The sequence below is a fragment of the Microchirus variegatus genome, assembly GCF_963457635.1.
Source record: "Microchirus variegatus genome assembly, chromosome: 15".
NCBI lineage: Eukaryota > Metazoa > Chordata > Actinopteri > Pleuronectiformes > Soleidae > Microchirus > Microchirus variegatus.
In genome coordinates, this window is record NC_139816.1 from 10,561,734 (window position 1) to 10,586,340 (window position 24,607).

Here is a 24,607-nt window from a genome sequence, read left to right on the forward strand (position 1 = left end):
CGTTTTTTTCAAATTTTGGACCACATTGTTTTTTTCAAAAAATGGTCACATTTTGGACTACATAGTATAGTATGACGTACTACATAGTATAGTATGACGTTTTTGTCAGGTTTTGGACCAAAAAAAAGTTTTTCAAAAAAATGGTCAGATTTTGGACGACATTTTTTTTTCAAAAAATTGTCACATTTTGGACTACATAGTATAGTATGACATACTACATAGTAAAGTATGAAGTTTTTGTCAGGTTTTGGACCAAAAAAAGGTTTTTCCAAAAATGGTCACATTTTGGACTACATAGTATAGTATGACGTACTACATAGTATAGTATGACGTTTTTGTCAGGTTTTGGACCAAAAAAAGGTTTTTCAAAAAAACGGTCAGATTTTGGACGACATAGTATAGTATGTCGTTTTTGTCAAATATTGGTCGAATTGCTTTTTTTCAAAAAATGGTCATATTTTGGACGACATAGTATAGTATGACGTAATACATAGTATAGTATGACGTTTTTGTCAGGTTTTGGAACAAAAAAAGGTTTAAAAAAAAATGGTCAGATTTTGGACGACATAGTATAGTATGTCGTTTTTTTCAAATTTTGGACCAAATTCTTTTTTCAAAAAATGGTCACATTTTGGATGACATAGTATAGTATGACGTACTACATAGTATAGTATGACGTTTTTGTCAGGTTTTGGACCAAAAAAAGGTTTTTCAAAAAAATGGTCAGATTTTGGACGACATAGTATAGTATGTCGTTTTTGTCAAATTTTGGACCACATTGTTTTTTTCAAAAAATGGTCACATTTTGGACGACATAGTATAGTATGACGTACTACATAGTATAGTATGACGTTTTTGTCAGGTTTTGGACCAAAAAAAGGTTTTTCAAAAAAATTGTCAGATTTTGGACGACATAGCATAGTATGTCGTTTTTGTCAAATTTTGGACCACATTTTTTTTTCAAAAAATTGTCACATTTTGGACTACATAGTATAGTATGACATACTACATAGTAAGGTATGACGTTTTTGTCAGGTTTTGGACCAAAAAAAGGTTTTTCAAAAAAACGGTCAGATTTTGGACGACATAGTATAGTATGTCGTTTTTGTCAAATATTGGTCGAATTGCTTTTTTTCAAAAAATGGTCATATTTTGGACGACATAGTATAGTATGACGTAATACATAGTATAGTATGACGTTTTTGTCAGGTTTTGGACCAAAAAAAGGTTTAAAAAAAAAAATGGTCAGGTTTTGGACGACATAGTATAGTATGTTGTTTTTTTCAAATTTTGGACCAAATTCTTTTTTCAAAAAATGGTCACATTTTGGATGACAAAGTATAGTATGACGTACTACATAGTATAGTATGACGTTTTTGTCAGGTTTTGGACCAAAAAAAGGTTTTTCAAAAAAATTGTCAGATTTTGGACGACATAGTATAGTATGACGTACTACATAGTATAGTATGAAGTTTTTGTCAGGTTTTGGACCAAAAAAAGGTTTTTCAAAAAAATGGTCAGATTTTGGACGACATAGTATAGTATGTCGTTTTTTTCAAATTTTGGACCAAATTCTTTTTTCAAAAAATGCTCACATTTTGGATGACAAAGTATAGTATGACGTACTACATAGTATAGTATGACGTTTTTGTCAGGTTTTGGACCAAAAAAAGGTTTTTCAAAAAAATGGTCAGATTTTGGACGACATAGTATAGTATGTCGTTTTTGTCAAATTTTGGACCACATTGTTTTTTTCAAAAAATGGTCACATTTTGGACTACATAGTATAGTATGACATACTACATAGTAAAGTATGAAGTTTTTGTCAGGTTTTGGACCAAAAAAAGGTTTTTCAAAAAAATGGTCAGATTTTGGACGACATAGTATAGTATGTCGTTTTTGTCAAATATTGGTCGAATTGCTTTTTTTCAAAAAATTGTCATATTTTGGACTACATAGTATAGTATGACGTAATACATAGTATAGTATGACGTTTTTGTCAGGTTTTGGACCAAAAAAAGGTTTTAAAAAAAAAATGGTCAGGTTTTGGACGACATAGTATAGTATGTTGTTTTTTTCAAATTTTGGACCAAATTCTTTTTTCAAAAAATGGTCACATTTTGGATGACAAAGTATAGTATGACTTACTACATAGTATAGTATGACGTTTTTGTCAGGTTTTGGACCAAAAAAAGGTTTTTCAAAAAAATTGTCAGATTTTGGACGACATAGTATAGTATGTCGTTTTTGTCAAATTTTGGACCACATTTTTTTTTCAAAAAATGGTCACATTTTGGACTACATAGTATAGTATGACGTACTACATAGTATAGTATGACGTTTTTGTCAGGTTTTGGACCAAAAAAAAGGTTTTTCAAAAAAATGGTCAGATTTTGGACGACATAGTATAGTATGTCGTTTTTTTCAAATTTTGGACCACATTTTTTTTTCAAAAAATGGTCACATTTTGGACTACATAGTATAGTATGACGTACTACATAGTATAGTATGACGTTTTTGTCAGGTTTTGGACCACATTTTTTATTCAATAAATGGTCAGATTTTGGACGACATAGTATAGTATGTCGTTTTTGTCAAATTTTGGACCACATTTTTTATTCAATAAATGGTCACATTTTGGATGACAAAATATAGTATGACGTACTACATAGTATAGTATGACGTTTTTGTCAAGTTTTGGACCAAAAAAAGGTTTTTCAAAAAAATGGTCAGATTTTGGACGACATAGTATAGTATGTCGTTTTTGTCAAATTTTGGTCTAATTGTTTTTTTTCAAAAAATGGTCACATTTTGGACGACATAGTATAGTATTACGTACTACATAGTATAGTATGTCGTTTTTGTCAGGTTTTGGACCAAAAAAAGGTTTTTTTTAAAAATGGTCAGATTTAGGATGACATAGTATAGTATGTCGTTTTTGTCAAATTTTGGACCACATTTTTTATTCAAAAAATTGTAACATTTTGGACGACATAGTTTGACGTACTACATAGTATAGTATGACGTTTTTGTCAAGTTTTGGACCAAAATGTTTTTTTCAAAAAAATTGTCAGATTTTGGATGACATAGTATGACGTACTACATAGTATAGTGTGTTTTTTTTGTCAAATTTTGGACAACATTCTATAGTATGACTTTTTTGTTAAATTTTGGAAGACATACTAACCTTTGACTTTCTTGTCAAATTTTGGACGACATACTACTAGACTGGGTCTAGTACTAGACTAGACTAGGTCTCAAAGTGGACCTTCTACTCTGCCGTACCTTTGAGTGTTCTGCACGTGTGTGTGTTTCAGGAGGTCATGGCGTTTCCAAAAGTGCCAAAAGAAAATGATCATGTCACCTTGAAGATGCAAAGCAAGATAGAGTCAGCAAGAAGAACAAATGACCAAAGGTAAATGGGGAATGGAAAGTGTTCGACTGAATCGGGAGCGTTTATTTCCAGCAGGGCGTGACAGCGTGGACGGAATTAAATGCAAATATTTACTTCAAGACCTGCACCTCCATTTAAACCTGCGTTCACTGTCCTCTGCTGAGACGTGCGGGTCAAGGAGACAGGGTGATGCTGATGTCTTTGCAACTCGTGGATCTGGCCGGTGGCGAGGGGGAGATCTGTCTGACTTTGGTGTGAATAAAACATACCATGGCATGTTGGTAGCGACGGTCGAGGACGCCCCCTGCATTATTCATGTCGAGCAGCAGGCGGGGAGTTGAGGGGGGTTGGTGTGTGCGGGGGGGGGGGGGGGTGGGTGGGGGGCTGATGAGGAGGAGTGTTGTAAAAGAGGAAGAAGAGGAGAAGGAGGAGCAGCAGCAGGGGTTGATACTACGCTCTGCAGGGGTATGAGAAGGTGTAAGGGTGTTGTCGGGCTGTAAAGACCGGAGAAGGTCGTCCACACAACAGCTGGGCTCGGTCGCTTATCATCACCTCGAGGCCACGCTGTAAAACTGCGAACAGCAAAATAGAGTTTTGACACATTAGTCGAGCTTAACGGTAAAACCTGGGCTTCTATTATCGGACAGAATAAATGAGCAAAAAGCATCAGCAGAAGCCAAATTTGATTATGTGCACGTTAGCCAAGCAAATAAATTCTTGTATAATTCAATTTTATTTATTTATTTATTTTTTAAATCTCAATGTGTGTGTGCAGTCTGTTGTGTCAGAGACTGATGTGGAAGTGTCTACAGCAGTGCCGGTGTTATCCCAACACCACTAACCCCAGAGACCGGGCTCTCCCATATGAGCTGAATCAGTGTTTTCCCACTCTGCAGCACAGAGAGCGCAGCAGAGGCGGCGACGCAGAGGAAATGTGTTCCAGTCAGCAGCTCTTCTTCCAGTCAGGGAGAGAGAGGATGACAGATATATACACACACACAGAGCGCTGAGCCAAAGCTGATGCTACTGCACCACCTGCAGGCTCCACACCAAGTGTGTGTGTATGTGTGTGCTTGTATTTGATGCCTCTTTAGAACCTTTTCAGGCATTAACACTGACCTTGTTAGCACCAGTCGTCTTCATGGAGAACCAAATCTGGAGATGGAGAACCTCATTTCTGAGGAACTGAGTGGGGAAGTGGGGGGAAAAGTCAGCATTATCTTGATATAGAAATGTTTTCCCTCCAGAAACATTGTTGCTGTGTCCATAAAAAGAACACTGTGCCAAAGAGAAATTAAGAGGTGCATTAAAAAATCATTAAGGTTTGAATTATAAATTGCTATACATATCACTTTTTTTTTTTTTTTTTTTAACAAGAGGGATGTGTTCCAGGTTGTAAAATATGCATTTTGCAGGTAACACTGCAGCTGGTGTCCATTCATTCCTCTCATGACACGCCCCTGCAGAGGAACAGGTCAATGCAGTGCAGCTGGTGAAGCCACTGCACTGCATCTGTGCAGCCTTAATATCGGATTGTATAAATAAACCCACGAGAGCTTCAGCCACTGTGGAGTTTTTCATTTTTTCGATTATTACCGATCCTCAAAATAGTGGAAGAAAGAAGAAGAGTAATGACTTTGTGAAAGTACAAGGTGACATTATTAAATGTCTTACCCCCCCCCTCCACACACACACTTCCAGTTTCCCCTTTTCAAAGAACTCCTGAAAGTAAAATCTAAAATTAAACTGGAACTTGCATGAGGTACGAACCTCACGTGCAAAAACCTCCTCGCCAAGATTTCCTCCGTGAAGCCTGGACGTCTTCTGCTGCGCCCTTTCTAGTAATGTAAGATAATTCTGAAGCACGTAGGAGGTGAGAGGAACGGTGTCACCGGTGCCAACCGGGGCTTGATTACAGTAATGTGAACGCTTAGAGGCAGCTGGAGCCGCTCGGCTCAGGCTAAAGTCAGTCACAGAGCACGGTTTATAATTAAATATGAATACTCTCCATCCATTTTTGGAGGGAAACTGTAGAGCCACAGTAGCTTTTGATTGAAACTAAAGACCTTAATTGATTGAAATCAATGCCAATCAAATAAAACTACATTTTCTCGTCAATAATAGCGTTGGAAGTATTCATTTGATCAGATTTCTCACTGTCTTTTATTTTCCAAAGTCAGCACTGACTGTGTATTTCACTGTATACAACTGTGCATGACACTATAAACAGAGTTGGCAAAACCCCTCTGTGAAGGAAAGAACGATTGAAACCGATAGCGGAGGTCTAACCATGTCACTGATGAAACACAGGTCTCATCCAGCTGAAATCGGAATCTTTTAATGAGGTAAATGTCACCGAGTGAAACCGATCTGGTAAACGCGTCGGTCAAGTCGAGTCAGATTTATTTTACACTCACACCGGTCACGTTTTTTTAAGTTTTCATGTGAACCTTATAAAGTGTCCGTGCCGTTGGTCATCTGCTCCACGTGCTGCACGTTCACAGATGATCTTCTTCTTCATACTGGAACAGATCTGATGACATTTGACATCGGTGAATTACCGACAGCTCTTTTGTAATCCTGGCAAACAATACTCAAAACAAGGGGGACCTTAAAGATCTATAACTAACATTTCAAAATAATATTTTGTATTTGAAATACGTATTTTAAACTAATAATAGTAAAACTAGTAATTTATACTGCCTAACCCATAAAGAATCAGAAATACTGCTTGTTACGCTATAATATTTCGCTTTTGTGATAAAGTATATCCCATATGTGGTGACATTTTTTGTTTTTTTGTTTGTTTGTCTTTGTTTTGTTTGTTTGTTTGTTTGTCATCACAGTGTTTAGAGCTAAAATGTATTCAGAAAGTGAGGTTAAAAACCTTAAAACCATTCAGCATAAAATGTACTCAAGTGTGTTTCAATGAATTGCTATGCTCAGTCCATCAGAAGTTGACAATCACAAAAGTGTTTTCATGCAGCTCAGTAAGAGTAGTGTAAGCTGTAACAGTAAGACTTGCACATCAGAGGTTGTGAGTTCAAATCCCACTGTGATATTTGTTTTTTTTAGTTCAAGATTCAATGTAAAGCGTCAAAATCTCAGAGAAAACCTGAAGAGATCAACAAGGATGTAGCTCAGTGGGTGAGAGCTATGCTTCCAAATAATCTGAAGTCATACGTCATGGGTTCAATTCTTGTAAAGAACAAGACTTTTTTAACTCCGCCGCTGCGGTGCCGAACCCGGCTGAAACGGATCAAACCCGCGGTTGCAGTACTGGAGCCACCAGACCAGATTTGTGGGACCGAACCGCGAGGTTGATCCGGTCTTTTTTGTAGGATTTTGGACGCCTTATTATACTGTAAGAAAAACACGGGAAGGTCTTCTTCGTCTCTCAGATTGATACATTCCTTAGGTTTATTACATTAAAGGTCGTAACAATATGATACGATTTTGGACGCTTTACTATACTACAACTCTTTTTTAGGGTTTTAGACGCTTTACTATACGACTCATTTTTTTAGGGTTTTGAACGCTTTACTATAAGATAAAAAAAATTTAGGATTTTGGACGCCTCACTATACTATGAATTTCTTTATCATTTTGGACCCTTACTATATTATGACTTTTTGTAGGATTTTGGACGCCTTACTATACTAAGACTTTTTTTAGGATTTCGGACACTTTACTCTACTATGACTATTTTTTAGGATTTTGGACGCTTTACTATACTCCGACTTTTTTGTAGGATTTTGGACGCCTTACTATACTATGACTTTTTTTAAAATTTAGACGTCATACTATACTAAGACTTTTTTTCTAGGATTTTGGACGCCTTGCTATACTATGACATTCATCGAGGATGTTAGACACCTTACTACATACCATGACATTTGTAGGACTTACTTCTACTGAAACTACTGGATGAATTGTGAATGAACAGGATAATGAAACCCACCCAAAAGAACCTGGTGAGACCACAGCAGCCTCCTGTCTGGAAGTTGCGCCATTCTGTCGGATGTTACTCAGTGACAGGAGACAACAGTTGCACAGTCATCAGGACTGTGAGCCATGATTTATGGTCCGACAGAGACAGAGAGACAGAAAACGGTCAGGAGGGACCTCCGTCTAAGGAAACTGCATTAGACAGGCTGTATCACAACTACTAGTGGAAGTGAATGTCAGTGTGACTGTGGAAGATTTTTTTTGAATCTGGTTAAAAATAGTTTGATGTCTAAGCCGATGTTTTTATTACTTTGAAATCAGAACATTGTGTTTGGAAAAACTGGGAAAAAAATCAATCAAATCAAAGATTAATGAAGCAAGTTGTGATGGTCAGTGTGTGTTTATACTCCACTATGTGTTTTATTTCAATACAGACTGGAATATATTTGTAATATAAATAGTAAATGGAAACAAATTGTCGTCCATAGATGATTCTGCAATTAAATTATTCTCAGTGAAATACACACTCTGTTCTCTTGTAAAAAGCTGTTTACGTGAGAATCTCTGCATGAACAAACATTAGTGATGACGCCGTTTACTGCTGTGGGAACATCATCATTCTCAGGGGGGGCAAGATTACTGGACCCTGTCACTGTCAAAATACTTTTTTAGATACTTTTTGTACATTATACTGATAAGTCTTGACAATTTCTCTCTTATTTCATTGTTTATTCTGTCCATACGCGTCTCCCTTGGTCCTTTTCTTTCAAATGTTCTCAACGTGGGATCAATCAGTCTTAATGTAAAACATGTAAAGATCAGGGTTTGACGTATTTTCCCGGTCCACTGTCTTCTGTCGGAGGCCTGGCACTGTTCGCTCTCACTGACGTGTGGCAACGCTTTCGCTGCAGTTCCTGATAAAAGCGAGCCGATGATTTGCCCTAAGAAAAAAAAAAAAAAAAAAAGTCCTATCTGTCCAACGGACCGAGATTACAGCACAGCTCGTTTCAGTTTTTCTGGCATGAAACGTGATCCTCGCTGAGCCGTTAATGTTTTGACACGACTGATAGACTCCCCCGATTAAAGCAACGTACAGAAGGAAGTGGGATTTTTTTTTTCTCTCAGGATGGGGGGGGGGGGGGTTCTGCATCTGTGTCAGTGTGTTTGTGTGTGAAGGGGGTGGTGGGGTGGTCTTTGGAGGATAGCCGTTGTCTTTCTCAGAAAAGTGAACTTGTCTCACCCAAGAGACAGATGAGCAATGTGTTAGGGACTTGTGGTTTAAGGACAGAACTCAGTTCTCAGGCTGCATCGTGTTTTCACCGGAATGAAAGGAGAAACTCTTTACTCAGAAATAACTGACAGTTGTGCCAGTTCACTGTGGCACATAATAATCTAAAATGTCAAACTGTCACAAGCAACGTGACAGGAACATTACTCAACCCTCAGTGTGTATTTAAGACGCCGTTATTGTCGGGAGGAGGAGGAGGCCTTGAACTCAAAAAAGATGGATGTTTCTAATCATTCCCGCGAGGCGACGCTCTCTTTGGGTCCTTTTTCGCGACAATCGCCATCATCGCATCGTGATGAACGTCGTCACCCGGTTTACATCACGACTGACGCAGGCGGGGTGGCAGAAGCACACGGTGCGAGTAAACGGGGATGGGAGTTAATCCCACATACGCATGTCATAAGTCGAGCGAGTGACACGTCATGAAGCAGCAGAAGATGAAGATGATTTCCCAGATAATGCACATTTAAATGTTTTTTTTTTTTTTTTTTAAGAGTTTTATCAGTAGCAGAAACAATGTACTACTCATTAACATCAATAAAATTAAAATAAACAAAACTGCAGAGCCTGAAATGTAAAGAATCCATTTTGAATACTAACCAGGTTTAGTACGTTAACTAACGTGAGATTTAAAATAGCAACTTTGTGGGATTTAAAGTGTCGAAAAAGAAAGTTTCAAGCAGTGGTGTTGGTGTCGCCCGGTTGCCAGGTTTGTAGGCAAGGCCGCAAAAGCAGACGCCCAATGTTTCAAAGACAAAATTGTAATGTTAACCCCTCAGTGTTTGAGAAAGTGTGAATATTTCATTTGGTCACTTAGAAACAGTCTAAGACGTCCTGCAGTGCAGCTTTAATTGAAATATGTTAATTAAACCAGGAAGGTAAATGATTAAGAAATACTATGTCTTACAAAGATAAATGGTGTGCATGTATATTGTGCTTTTCTAGTTTTGAGGACCACCCAAAGCTGCTTTACGTGTCAGTTTTGCCATTTACTCACTCAGTCATGTCGGGGTTCAGTGTCTTGCCCAAGGAAACGTCAGCATGTAGACCAGCGGAGCCGGGAATCGAACCCATAACCTCGGAGTTGAAAGAACTCACAGACAAAAAGGACATTTAGTGTAAAAAAAAAAAAATTGACATTGACACTTTTAGACCATTCTGATGTTTAAAGTGATTACAGAGTAAAAAAACAGTGACTCCACTCACGTTTATGTTGATGTGGTTTCACTCTGTTTCCTCTTCACCACTGGGGCAGTAGGACAACGCAGCATTCGCTTGAATTCAACAGGAAATGGTGAAATGAAAGTTGGCCCTTAAAGTGTTACAAAAACCACTAAACCACTTTCTTCAGGTGTAAACCAGTGCATCGTGTTTCTAGTTCATGTTATTTTTACCGATCCAGATGCAAAAATCTTGACAGTTTGTGATAAAAAATAAATAAATAAAGAATGTACTGCCTCCTTCTGGTCAAACACAAGCGACTGCATTCAAATGCAATTGTCAGCCTCTCGTACAACCAGCACGAAGCTTGTTGTTCTTGACAACAAATCTTACCTCTACACGACAACAAAGAAATGAAGTTCTGGACCAGGTTTTGGGCTCCATCGTCTCTGCTGGTCCTGACAAGGTCAGTGTATATGTCAGAAAAGGTCCTAAAGAGGTGTCAAATACAACATATATATTATTTATTCTATAATGGGTATAAACATTAAAATATATATGTGTATATATATTTTTTTTTTTTTACCAGTTTCTGTCTTTTGTTTCAGCAGCCGCGCCCGAAAATGTGATTTTTTTTTTTTGTTTCTTCACAATCTTCAGACGAGACAAAGAAAAGCCCCCGGAGAAGAGAGGGGCGACCTGCACTTACATTAAATATAACACACGTCTCTCGCAGCAGCAGCAGAAGCAGCAGCAGAAGCAGCAGCAGAAGCAGCAGCAGAAGCAGCAGCAGAAGCAGCAGCAGAAGCAGCAGCAGAAGCAGCAGCAGAAGCAGCAGCAGCGTGAGTGAGTTAATGCTTCTGCATCTGGTCACAGTGGGAGAGCTGCAGAAAAAAGCAACCCACTGACCACTGAGATGTCACTGTGACAGATGGACAGGTTTTTCTGTGTCCCGTAAACACGTTTGAGTTACAGTCACTCCCTTAAAAAGCTGCAAAAGAGGAAGTTTTTTTTTTTTAAACCATGCACCATGTCAGTTGTTGCCAATTTTATTTAAACCTTCCTTAACATCTTATTTTATCTTTTGTTTTTTTTTCCTATTTACAGAGTTGCCTGAAACCATGCTGCTGTAGCACAACAACCCCAGGATCAATAAAGTACATGTAATCTATCCATCTATCCCTCAAGGACTTCAAACCCACCCAACATTAAACCCACTTTATTTCCTCCCTCCCACTTCCTTTCTTCCCCCCCAATGTCCGTTAGTGCAGTGATGCTGCAGAGGAGGACACACCCTTCCATCCTCTGCTGCCTCCTTGTCTCCCTTTCCTTGACCCTGAGAAGTTCTCTGTATCGCAGCTTCCTCGTGCTGCAGTGCACACTTCCACCTCTCCATCTGAAGCACTGCTGAAAAGAGAAAAGACTGAAATGTCAGGAGTAAAAAAAAAAAAAAAAAAAAAAGAATTGAAAAGGGTTCTTATAGCTCTCAGAAGAAGAAAAAACCTTGAATGTGGAGAGGGAAGATGTGATAGACAGAAAAGCTTTTTTTATTATTATTATTATTACTATTATGAAAAGGAAAATATCTACTTGTCATTGACATCATGCTTTTATGAGCCATTAGGAACAGTAGACAGTGAGTGGTCATGAAAGGTGAACAGAACATGGCTCAAATGGAAGAAGAAGAAAGAAAAAGCATGGAGTGAAATAACGAATGGATGTTTTTTATAATTAGCAGAGAAAAACAAAATGTTTCATAAGGTATTAATCAACCTGTAATGTTCACTCACCATTATTCATTTACTGCGTCATTGGATGTTGTTTCTTGTACTTTTTTCTAAGTGTGACCTTATGAGACACTGATGGAATGATGACTTTCCTTGTTTCTGGCAAGTTCCAACGTTTCACTCTCCTGCGTTTTTAGCTCGTGCAGCCACTGGAGCTGCTGGTGACACAAACTTACCAAAAGTTTTTCTAGTTCATGGAAACACCTGGAAGGTGAAGTTTGGACACCATCAGTGATGGACGCTTCTGGTTTCGGATCATCAGACACCCTCAACTGGATGACCCATCCGGGGTTGATCAGACACTGGCTTGTGTCCAAGCAGCGTTCTACTCCATGCTTCGCCCCTCCTGATCCACGCATCGCTGATGTTTCTGGTGGCTTTCCTCTCTTGGCAGCCCTCGTATGCTCAAGCAGCCTTAGCACTTGGTGCAGAGATTGCCCCCGGAAACCCCCTGCAACCCACCTTGATCGGCTCACAGCAGACCCTCCAACTGTTGGCTCTGCAGGCCTTTACAGCCCAAGATATTTGGCCCTCTTACGTTCATGGGCCTCTTCTATCGGGTCTTCGTAGACTGTTCGAAGCAAGTGGTGCTGTTGGAACTTACACTCTGATGTTAAAGGTCACATAGAGTGGTCCTGTTGCCGTATATGTTAGTTATGGAGGTCTACTTACATACATTAAGTTGTTTTTATGGTCAAAAAACCATACTAGTTGCTGCAAACGAGCCGATATAAATCCTCCCAGTTTCCCAGCCGCGAGACTTGAGACTCAAATCTCTCAACCCTGAAGTGACATATTCAGCACACCCGCTCTCAGAAGCACAGCTCCCCCCTCTGGAACGGTGGATGCACTGCTACTCATTATCAAAACATTGTTTTAACAATGTTTAAAAATAGCTTCTCCCCTCCGCAGTCCCTTTTATGACTTTGACCCGGAGTCAGACCCAGAGTCAGAAGACACTGTCGCTCGTGAAACACCTCCACAACAGACGTTATTCTTCTTCTGCGGTTCAATGTACGCAACCGGATGTGCCCGGACTAGTGTCCGGAGCAGGACGATCGGCTGTTCCGGAGAACCACCGTTTACGTAACTATAACGGGATTTTCAGAGATCTCGCTGAGCCCCGAGATTACAATAAAACACAGCGTTCTCAGCAATGGCTGAACTGTTCGTTTCGAAACTTCAGGGCTTCGTAAAAAAGGTAATGACGCAGATACACACTAAAAAACAGCGTTAATTGGAACTTCCGGTCTTGTTCCGCTTTAAGACCATATCTGGCCTGAGAGATTTCCTTGCGATGTACTCTGGAAACTTGCTTCCGGAGGTCCACTTTAAGCTGCCAGTCTCGAGCCAAGGCTCGTCGACCAGTTGGGACCTTGCGCTCTATACACCGCTTTTCCACTGTCCTGACAAAGGCAATGTTGTGTCAGATAAACCTGGATTAATACAAAAGCTTTTCTTGCCATCATGGCCGCGGAGACAAACTGACCAAACATGACCTGTGGAGCTCTGTAATCACAACAGACACCCAACAACAACAACAACAACAACAACAACAACAACAACAACAACAACAACGACAAGAATAAGACATCAAACCTGATGTAGAAAACAAGAGTTCTCCTTTTAATATCTCCGGGCCACAACATACTGTTCATTTACAGTACACACTCCCATTTTACTTTGATTTTGCACACATCACAGTTTCAAAGTTTTCAAATGAAAAATACAACACAACTATGAAAAACAAAAAAAAGTCATAAGCACAAATTAAAACCTATAAAAAATATAAAAACAGTACTCTTAAATCTCATTTTGACAAGTACCATTTCAATAATGAAACATTTAATAATGCACAATAGAGCAGACAAATCAAACTGAACCATTAGTTTCTTTTAAATACAAAGAAAAGACATTTTCATCATGCAGAAGATGTAATATTAAATAACGAATCAAACAAAAATAATATATACTTCTCTATATATCTCTCTCTTTTTAATTTTCAAGTCAAAAGCACTCCCGTCCCTTACACAGGGAAAAAAAAACGACAAGACATTTTTAAAAACACCAGAGGATTTCGCAATGCTTTCACTAGCTGCCACTGTAAGCATGGCCTTTTATCGAAAAACATTACAGCAACATCTTTTTGGCACAGAAAAAGACGTTCATACTGGCAGTAGCATTTTGCAATATAAAAGAGGGCGGAGCTGTAGCTCTTTTTTATTTTTACCATAAAAAACAGCCAAAAAAAATAATAATAATAATAAAGAAAACCAAAAAGAAAAAAACATTCTGTGCACCGACATCAGTCGGGAGAGTGGCGTCTCCCTCCAGCAGAGTGTGAGGCAAGCGGTTGTAGCAGCTCAGTCCTACTGTAGCATGCTCTTGATAGTCTTGTTGGTCGATTCATCATTCAGATGCTTGGTTGTGTACCTGCAATAATAACAAGCCTGCATTAGTGAAATATTCACTACTGTTTTTGTGGATTAAATCACCAGTTATTACTCATTCATGTGCATTCTTCCTGTTGGTTTTCTTGTGAAATACTGAATATTTTTTTTGACTTGACTAGATCTTTTTCCACCGCAGCCATTCTGGCATGAAATCGTACTAGTAAACACAGGTGTGACTAATCATATTGATCAAGGCTCCGAGCCTCCATTAATGTAATTGGTTACACCTGTGTTTACTGACGACTTCATGCCAACATGGCTGCTGTGACAAAGAACTACAATTATCTCTTTGACGCGCGGTTCAAGCCACAAATATTAATCAGGAACATTTTTAATCAACTTGTTTCTTATCAGAAATTCTCAAACTGATATTTCATTTTCCATAATTTGTGATTATATTCAACAAAAGACTTGATAGTTTGCTTATTTCTGAAATCTTTTCACTTCAATTGATTTCAACGGGACAGTGAACTGTTAAAAAATATAGCTGAGAGCTAATTCACACAAAAACAGCTATCCAGGAACTTTTATTAACAGGGGTAAATAATTTGCAATCTAATCTGTGTGGTTTGCATTTCAACCACACATCAAAATTCCAGAAGATTTATTCAAATCAGGTACAGGTATATCTATATATCTATGTAAGAAGTTAAAAAAAACAGTTGTTTTGTTTTTTGTTGTTTATTAAGTTCTTGTTCTTATGTTACTATATTAACAAAAAAAAGTTTATTTGTGTATATTATTGGATGGGTGAATGGGTCCTTGCACAATTTTACACTGCTTATTGTGTCTGTGATACTTTACTGTGAGCTACAATTGTACATTGTCAGTTGACTAAATGTGAAGTAAGTGTATTGTGTAGTAAGAAAGGTATTACTACTGTTTGTATGGACCTGAAAATCATTAAAAAAAAAGAAGTTAAAAAAACAAATCACATATTCCGGTGATCTGTATTTTTCTTTGAATAACTACAGCCGTCAAAGAAGTGAAGTAAAAAGTAGAACAACGCCCTCTGAAATGTGACGTTTAGATCCAAAATTGCATAAAATGGAAGCACTCACAGCTCAATCCTGTCAGAATTGTACTTTAAATTTTCCACCACTGAGTGGGTAAACATCTAAAATATATTTTCGCCTTCCTCTGCCGGAAAATCTGGCAGCTTTTGCAAGAAAATGACCCAGATCAGGCACAGATACAGACGTAAGGTCGGACCTGTCGGCTAAAACAGCGATGAGTGTTTCTCAGACTCTGGGTAAAATGAATCCGACTCTGATTGGACGAGATGTCAGATGTAATCAGCATTTCTGAGGAACCTTCAACACCCAAACTAAAGTGAGGGGCCAGTGAGATAAACCAAGACATCTCTCTCTGTTGCACATAACAGACAACCAATATCATCCAACTCTCAGCAGCGTCTCTTTTTCCCCACACCTGGTGAACGACAATCACATTATACGCTGAGCTGCAGAGGGGGAAAAAAAAATATAAAAAACCTGATTTGATTTCAGAGTGAGTTTTACCTGAGAGCGTTGAGAAGGCCTTCCACACTGTTCGGAGGCTGATCTTTGAGAACTTTGATGCAGCCTTTCATCTGCAGACCAGAACAACACTGTTAGAACAGCTGGGCGTAAAATCACACCCCAAAACACGCACAAAAATCAGGTGCAAAACATTGTCAAGCTTGTTTAATTGGAGCCCAGTAAAACATAAAATTAAGTTTGACAATACCGTCTGTTGGGAATGGTTTGTTTACCAATTCAAAATAATACAGGCGTTACAGATATGGTTGTATATTACCTTTTACATTGTGTACAAATTTGGTCTGTCCATGATTTATATTGTGATTTGGGTCACAGTAGTTTGCCATCGTTAAAAAGTGGGTACCCATGTGTGTCCTTTGCCGATGTGTATGTGTACATACATGTGTTTTTCTGGCATAAAATCTGACCATATCAGGGACGCTCATTTCTGAGTAACTGGTGAATTTTAGGGCTTAGATTTGAATTGTGGTTTGTCATTTAATGTTTAGAGATACTGCTTTGTTTATGCTGTCCAAATGAATGGAAGTCAATGCAGAGCCCTTTAATAGAGATTGTGTGTGTGAGGGGAAAAAATGTAAAAGATTTTCAAACATTGGTTTTCCACTTAACATTTTAACAATTAGAAAAACTAATAACTTGCTTGTCAGTGTTTATATTGTGTAAGATGGGGGTCCGTTATGTGTAAAAAATAAAATAAATACACAATAACAGCTTCCACAGTTAATCCTGCATCCTCCTAGATAATGATGATTTTTCCAGAATTTTCCAACGTAGCCGTACTCACATCGATTTTGGACGACTTTGCGAAAGCTCCTACAGGATGGACGTAGTCGTACAAGATGATGACCCCAACCATGACCCGCAGGCAGAAAGACACCGTCTCCTCTGTGGTGAATCGGCTGCGGTACTCGCTGACGAGACACAAACGAAGCTTTAAAATCCACAAATATTATATATTTAAAAAAAAGGAAGAAAGTGAAATGGTGACATTGAAACACTCACGGTGTTTCCAGCATGACTTTACACACTGTCGCCATTGTGCTCAAACAGTCTGTCGTGTTTTCAATAGGCAGGTTCTTATTCTATAAAAAGACACAAAAAAAATATGAAAATGACAAAAATTACAATTTGCTTTCACAGTCTCAAAAACACCTCACTGCATGTTCCCGTCAGTCTCACCTCTGATACAAATCTCGTCGTGCCGTCGCTTAATGTCTTCAGCATGGGCGTGGCATCGGCGTAGAACAGGGATATCCGATTGGCCAGCTCGTTGTTTACTTCATTTTCACCTTCCGCCTGAAAACAATTAAAAACGCATACATAAATGTTAATTTTAATGTGACTGGACTGATTTGTATGTCTTTCTCTTGCAATCCTTTGCATTAAAAACAGCAGTGAGAGCAAACCACTACAGTGAAGTTCTTTTTTATAATTATTGTTATTATTTTCAGAATACGTCAATTATTTTCTCAATTAATCGAATACTAGTTTGGTACGTAAAAGTGTCAACCAAACCTGGAAATTATGCTCTCAAATGTCTCAGTTTTTTTTAATTAAATTTTAATGATTTCTTTGTTATATGGAGCAAAAACAACAAACATTCACATTTAAGAAGCTGTAAAATCTGAAAGTTGTTTTAATTATTGAAAACAAAAACACACTCAGTCCCCATTAATTGATTCTCAAAATAGTTGACAACTAAATTACAACTTGTCAACTTTTCTGTCTCATATCAAGGATAAAGATAGCAATGTTCTCGTCCCTGTGACTTGACTACCATTTTGTTAAAGTTAATTAATGATGTGTAATGACCCTTTTTGTTTATTGAAACCCCTCTTGGAAAATTGAAGCACAAACACAAAATGCTTTGTGGAAACTGTGATGTTTTGTTTGGCATATGACAGATGAAAAACAATTAATATATATAAATAATGAATTAAGAAGTGCAGCGACAAACTCAGTCCTCTTACACCTTCTGGTTTCCCAGCTGAAGAACACGCAGCTGATTTACAATTTTAGACTCTGAACACACAGGTGTCTCTGAACAGTCTGTTCTAAATGCGTCTGCATATTTAAAACAATGAGAACATTTTGTCTGAACACTTGACGGAACAATTTCAATGGCTTTTAACAAATGATGACATGGAGCACAAAGACTTCTTTACCACGGGGGACAGACAGCGTTTCATCTCATCTTCTGTCTGAATCATTCAGTCGTCTTGAGTGGCGACTCAAACGCTGCTGTGAGTCTGAGCTTCCACGATGGATGGAAGCCTGAGCTCCTTTCAACAGTGACACGTTTTTTAAGACAAGTGTCTGTGTCTGTCTGGGCCCATTTGCCTAATGGCAAAAAAGATCCAAACCAAGAGCATTCATCTCTACAAACGTGCACAAGCACACATACACAAACCTTACAAGCCATCTTTTAGACGAGGCTAAAAAATCGTTTTTTTCCTCCACAAATCTCATGAGACTATCGCAATCACACGAGACTTCACCTGACCTACGGTGTAGAACCAGAAATACTTCCACACTAGACAATTTAGATCGTTTGTGTCCTCAGTTGACTACATTCATGGCCTCTTCCTGGTTTTCAATGAGCCAGCCCGACTATTTCCAGGAAGCTGTCAGCCAAAGATATCTCCAGTCGGTGTCTGCAGACGTTCCCAAGAGGGTTGAACGATGAATTATAGAATGATTGCAGCAGTGATGCCACATTTGTGCCCTCATGATGTTAAAACTCTTAATTTTAGGCCATATTGAATCCCTCAAGGCCAACTACTAAAACATCTATATTGGACATTTTAATTGCCAATGTTACTTTAAAAATTCCAAGTTTCCCTTTGACGAAAACTGACCGGAAGTAAGTGGCTCATATTTTAGCGGAAGTTATAAGTGACGCTCCATGCATGTAGGCAATCGTCGCATCAAAACATCGTAACACACGATTGTCTTCTTCTGATGAGTGCCCTCTGCTGGACAACTTGGAAATTACTTCAAATTGTCAAGATTGTACTGTGTGGTCATATTACATAAAATATGGAATTAACGTAGCTACTTTGAGATCCTTTTAATGATCCGTGTGGCACGAGACCAACATTGTGTACCATTTATTCTAAATGTATTCTCAGAAAAACCGGTATGGAAAGTGGAATATCTCTAAATGAATCCATTTTGAGAAATAAACAAATAAGTTGATCAAGGTGTAGCAAACCAATGATCCAGCTAGGAAAATTGTCTTGGCGTTTGATGTAAATGCAGTAACACACTCCAGGAAGTGACTCTGTACGTGTGCATCCTCACTACAGATGAACTTAATTCTGTGGCAAACTATGAATCGATTTATTTATAGTAACAATGAATCATGCCAACGTGAAAGGGGTCACTCGTGATGAATTTGCAGTTTGCCTCTGCTCTACAAAGACATATGGCGAGTTCGAGCTCATTGTTTCGACGACGACGACGACGACCTGTAACTTTATTGTACTGGTTGACTCGCTCCACTCTCATTGTGTCATTTTCGGCTGCTTTTAGAAAAAAAAAGACCACTGTCTGACAGCAGATGAGCGATGATGATGATCCTCAGTAACTGCTGTGAGTGTAAAGTTGAGGGGGAAACTGCAGGATTGGGTCATAATTCTCTGTGTATTCAATAGATCCAACACTGATATAGGATTATGGATTATAGGTGCTTCTACAGTTGAGTTGAGTTTTTCTTTAACATCATCACTACCAAGAGAGAACACAATGTTCTTTACCGGTACGTTGTTGATCCTCATGCGGCTCAGTGTTCTCCTATAGTAACTGAAGTCATTCTGAATGGCAGGATTTGTCATCTGCAAAAAACACAACACACAACAGAAATTGTATCAGAGAGAGATAGTTTTCTTTCATGGCTGCAGGATATTAAGCTCTATATCAAACAGGCCAATGTCATGACAGAATGAAGGCAGAAATGTAGCTTTAGGGGGGGAAATGACATAAAAACGTTCACTGAAACAATTACAGTTTCATTTGCTCAAGTGGATTTGAATCCTCTGTCACTCATCCCCCTTTAACATCCACGCCCCTCCTGTCAGGAGAGATTCAGTCATTTATTTTTCCTCTTAAGTCCAGCCGTGCATCTGTGTATAGTATGTGACAAGGGGGTCAACAATTACCAAGCTGCCAAAAAAGAGGTATAAGGGTCCTCATTTGGGAGTGTCAGGGTGAGAATAGTGAACCACAAAATTCAGTTGATTTTCTTTGACACCACTTCCTACAAATATGACTCATCTGCTGATGAATGAAGCCGAGGTGACCTCCTAAAATAGATACCAGCCAATCAGGGAGTGTCTTTCAAAAGCCACCGCTCGTGAGAGCCGATCGCCTGGCTAATTACTGTCACTCCTATATCAGTGTGTCACGTTTCAGCTTCAAGCTAATCCTACAACAACAGACTGGTACTAAGCCTGTGTCCACTGTGTCCACCAGGAGAGACGGGCTGCACGCGACAAAAAACCAAAACTAGGTCAGAAGCCCCTGCACCAGTGTTAAAGATTGATGACTAGACCTGGCATGCCACTTTGCACCCCCTACCTTTGTGTTTTTATCCTGCCTGGCTAGTGGGCACTAATTGGGACATCACAGACGATTGCCTCAGGGTGTAAGAAAAATACAAGTTTTTGTATCTAAGAAAGAAGGGGTTTGTAGAACCAGTTCTCCCACTTTCATCATGACCACTCACGCTATTATGTTTTTGACAACTGGGCATTCAACCGACAGAGACACTGGATCCCTGGAGTTTTCTGGGTTGTATATGAGCAACTTGGATTCAAGCCAAATAACCTACTACCACCACCCCTCTATCTTTTATACTAAGAATGGACATTTAAGCAAAAATGAATATTCGATGGATAATTTGCCTTTCGTTTGATTATCATTCCTCCATGTAAAGTTTATGAGAAACAAGCAGAGTATGCAAGTATGTTAAAAAACAACATCAAACGGACTTCATCACGGTTTTATGAGGGGAGGAAAACAGCACTTGTGACTGAATTTAAATGTTAAGAATAATTTTGTTGGATGAAAATAATCCAAAATAACAACAGACTCCAGCGCATGAGAGCTGGTGAAAGTAATGCAGGGTAACAGCATGTTGAGCTACGAGGAGATGCGCATTCAAAGACCCTGGTAAATTTACTTTACTTAGAAAGATGTCACTTCTGCAAACACTTAGTGTATGCAGTCTAGAGCTGCAACTAACTTATTTATTTTCACAATCGATCAATCCGTTGATTAATCGTTTGGTCCATAAACTGTCAGAAAATGTTAAAAAACGTTGATCAGTGTCATCAAACCTGGAAATGACGATGCTCTTGAATGTCTTGTTTTGTCCACAAACCAAAATGATTTAGTTTTAATGATTTTTTTATGTGCAGCAAAGAAACTATATATATAAAATATTCACATTTAAGAAGCTAAAACAATCAGAAATCTTGTTTCTGACTGAAAAAAACTTCAAACCGATTGATCAATTATAGATTAACATTGCAAATACTAAAAAGATACTTAAATGAACAAATAGTCACATTGACGGATCAAGTTTGATCAGTGAATAATCAAATATTCATATCCATCCCTATTAAACACCACATTTCTTCTGACATTATGCAGGACGACACCCGGGACCAACAACAACTTGCAGACCTCTTCAACTGCAGTAACCCTTATTATCCATTCCACTGACATGCACCGTGTTTTTTCAGCAGCAGGGCAGTATCAGGATTCTAATTAAATGCTAATTATGCACTCACTGACTGCAGTTTGTAACTGCACATGGCAAAAAAAAAAGCTAACACGAGGGCATCAGCAGCTTGTAAGTGGTGTGGTTTGTATCACAGGAGAAAGGCGCAGAGGTTAGAGCAACATTCAAAAAGACTAGTTTGCAGTTTGAATGCAGAAAGTGACACGTAAATGTGTTGGAGAAGCCAGAGTGTCTTACTTTAAGCTCATCAAAGCGCAGGGTGAAGTGCAGGATCTCTGCAAACTGCTTAGCCAGCGCCTGCTCCCGCTCCAGGTGCTGAGTGGGGTCGTCGTAAGTCTCGCTGGTTAGAGCTCCCAGAAGGCTGTGCAGTGCCGCCTCTGTGAGGAAAAATATGATTTCCGTGTTAGGAAGTACAGCACCATGACCAAAAACCCATGCCTCTCTGAGAAATATCAATATTTGACCTTTGGTGAAGGTCTTAGACTGTGTTTAGTTCTCTTTTCTTACATTTAGTTTCCTTTTACTTTTCAGTTAACAGCTGAAGAATCAGCTCTACCTTCAAGAAATGAGAAACTTTGGGGTAATGAGAAAGAAGAAACTAAATGCAGAATGACAGACAACTTGATAACTTAGAATCTTATTTATTAATGTGCTGGTTTGTGTTAAAAAGACACAAAACAGAGCCAATTCATTACCAAAAAGTACAGTTAATAGGAAACAGTACGTCATATGCAGTCAGATGACGTCTGTGTTAACACAGTTCTGTCATTATTTGACCCAAACTACAACACCACAAAACTGAATCAAAGACTCTTTTGACCATTTCTCTGTTCTAATTTAATCTTTTTAGGTTTTTGTCTGTTGCCGGGGGTTGTTGGGGAAATGGTGACTGGTACTTTCCACAACTTAAAGACATTTATATAATGTAGTTATAGCTGTAGCTTTGTTATATTGTGACTTTGTTGTTTAAATTGAATAATTTAAAGACTGCTCATTTTTCTTTAGATGCATGTCAATGTGTTTGTGTTAGAGTCTCTTGTGCTGGTCTCATAGAGAAGTTCTTAGAGTAGACTATCACCACAGTTGGAGTGTCAGAAAGCTGAAGCATCCTGATTAGGATACAGACAGATAATGGGCCAGCGGTTGTGCCCGAACTGCAGAGGGCCCAGTGCCAGTCCTGGGGTGCATTCAAGCATTTGTGCGCACGTGTGTGTGTGTGTACTTGTATTTGTTAAGCTCTTCAGGACCTTTTCTGGCATAAACGCTGACCTTGTCAGGACCAGTAGTCCTCAAGGAGAAACCGGGTCCTAAAAAGGCAGAACCTAATGTCTATTGTCTAAGATTCAAATTGTGGTTAAATTACAGATATTTGCTTAGGCTAGTGTAATATCTGTATGTGTGTGTGTGTGTGTGTGTGTGTGTGTGTGTGTGTGTGTGTGTGTGTGTGTGTGTGTGTGTGTGTGTGTTCAGGAGGAAAACAGAGATTTTTTCCGCCTCAAACGCAAAGACATTGAACTAATTATCTCATTGTATTGAAATAAGAGGGCAGGGATGGGGGGGGGGGAGACATGATTTCATTCAAGCAGAATTACATTCAACTGTTTTGACATTAAGTAAATACAAAGACTGCGTCATGCCTTGACATACAGTGACATATCCAAAGACCAATAATTAAGCACGCATGACTAGGCCCCAGCAGGGAAATTAGGAGACCATCAAGTCAAACGTAGTGAACGACTTCCAAGCGTTATTAAAAACAAATGGGGGGGAGAAAGTAGAAAATCCTTTAAACCGAGTGGGGATTTTTTTATTTATAGATGCAACACCGTGCTCAGAATCCAGTCTAGACATGTTCAATAATGATGACATAACCCAGAGGAGCTCAGCATCTGACGCAGGAGACGTACTACACAGACTTATTCTGAGTACTTTTACTATTCTCGCTGATTACGTATGACGACGAGTGTGTCAACATAACCTAGAAACGGGCAGAGTCAGACCGCGGTCTACTGGAGATAATCATATGGGGAGAGACAGGCACAGTAAATTGAGTACATTTGGTAATGACTCCCATCTGTTTGAGCCAGCGTTCGCAGCAAAGTGGCACGAATGAAATGAACGAATAGTTCAGTTTCTTCCCCCTCGACGTCCCCCAGTCAAAACACAGGTTACGCTTTCAGAGCGGCGTTTTCAGGTCGCCAGAAATGAGCCACTCTAGAATGACGGGAATTCTGGGAAGAGGAGGAGGAGGGAGGGGGTGGTGGTTATGTCTGAGCTCATCAGGTCACGGCAGAGCAGAGAAGTAAAATGCGGGCATAGCCGCTTACAAGGGTCAGAGGACGGCGGGATTTTAGTCTGGTCTGGACCCTGCAATCTCAGATGAATCACACCGAGTCAAAGTCAGATCATTTTCTTTTAGTAAAACTGACTTTTTTTTCTAGGTAGGGATGCATCTACAAAAAAAAGCAATTACTAATCAATGATTACAAGACTATGAAATTAATTAACTGCCAATCAACTAATTGGGTTAAGTGAGCTCATGAGATGGGAATTATAACAGGTTTCTTTACTCCTCTGTGACAGCAAACTAAATGTATTGGATTTCTGGCCAAAAACAAAACAGATGACCAACAATTACTCATTATTTTTAGTAGAGCTGCAACTAACGATTATTTTTGTAATCGAGTTATCTGTCGATTATTGTTTCGATTCATTGATTAATCATTGGGTCCATAACATGTCAGAAAATGTTTTTTTTTCTTTTTTTTTTAAACGATCGGTGGACATCTGACCTTGTAGAATGTCTTGTGTTGTCCACAAACCAAAATGATTCCGTTTTAATGATGTCTTTGTTATGTGGAGCAAAGAAACAATGTAAATATTCACATTTCACAAACTAATACAATCAGAAATCTTGTTTTAATCATGAAAAATAGTTGACGACTAACTTGGTCATCGATTAATAGTTTCAGCTCTAGTTTTTTGCATTTTATGAACCAACAACTGATCGATTAATTAACTAAATTAACGGAGGGATTGATGATGAAATTAGTTGCAGCCCCATAAAAATGAGAGTCAGGAATATTACAAAATGTTAAGTTACATTAATTGAAATATGAGTTTATACAAGCATCTAAGTTGTAAAAAAATGTATATTTGACTCCAAGTGAGTGACAACATTCCCTATATAGTTTCCTCCGTCTTCCATAGTCGCACTTTGCGGAGAAGGATCCCGAGCTTCATGCATATCAGACTCGACATGGGGGGGGTTGAGGACATCGCGGCCCCC

General features: G+C 38.9%; 1 protein-coding gene across 3 annotated transcripts in view; it reads right to left on the reverse strand.

The window, feature by feature from the left end:
• Positions 1-13,219: 13,219 nt before the first annotated feature.
• The window catches only part of fam49bb (family with sequence similarity 49 member Bb), a 37,405-nt gene continuing 26,017 nt past the window's right edge, over positions 13,220-24,607 (reverse strand). For all 3 annotated transcript variants that reach the window (XM_083901875.1, XM_083901877.1, XM_083901876.1), the window contains 7 exons: positions 21,556-21,695; positions 19,331-19,408; positions 16,752-16,868; positions 16,575-16,654; positions 16,357-16,483; positions 15,552-15,622; positions 13,220-14,011 (listed from right to left, as the gene is read on the reverse strand). In XM_083901875.1, the coding sequence (XP_083758001.1) occupies positions 13,948-14,011; positions 15,552-15,622; positions 16,357-16,483; positions 16,575-16,654; positions 16,752-16,868; positions 19,331-19,408; positions 21,556-21,695 (677 nt within the window). In that variant the 3' untranslated portion in view covers positions 13,220-13,947. The remainder of the gene's footprint in view (positions 14,012-15,551; positions 15,623-16,356; positions 16,484-16,574; positions 16,655-16,751; positions 16,869-19,330; positions 19,409-21,555; positions 21,696-24,607) is intronic.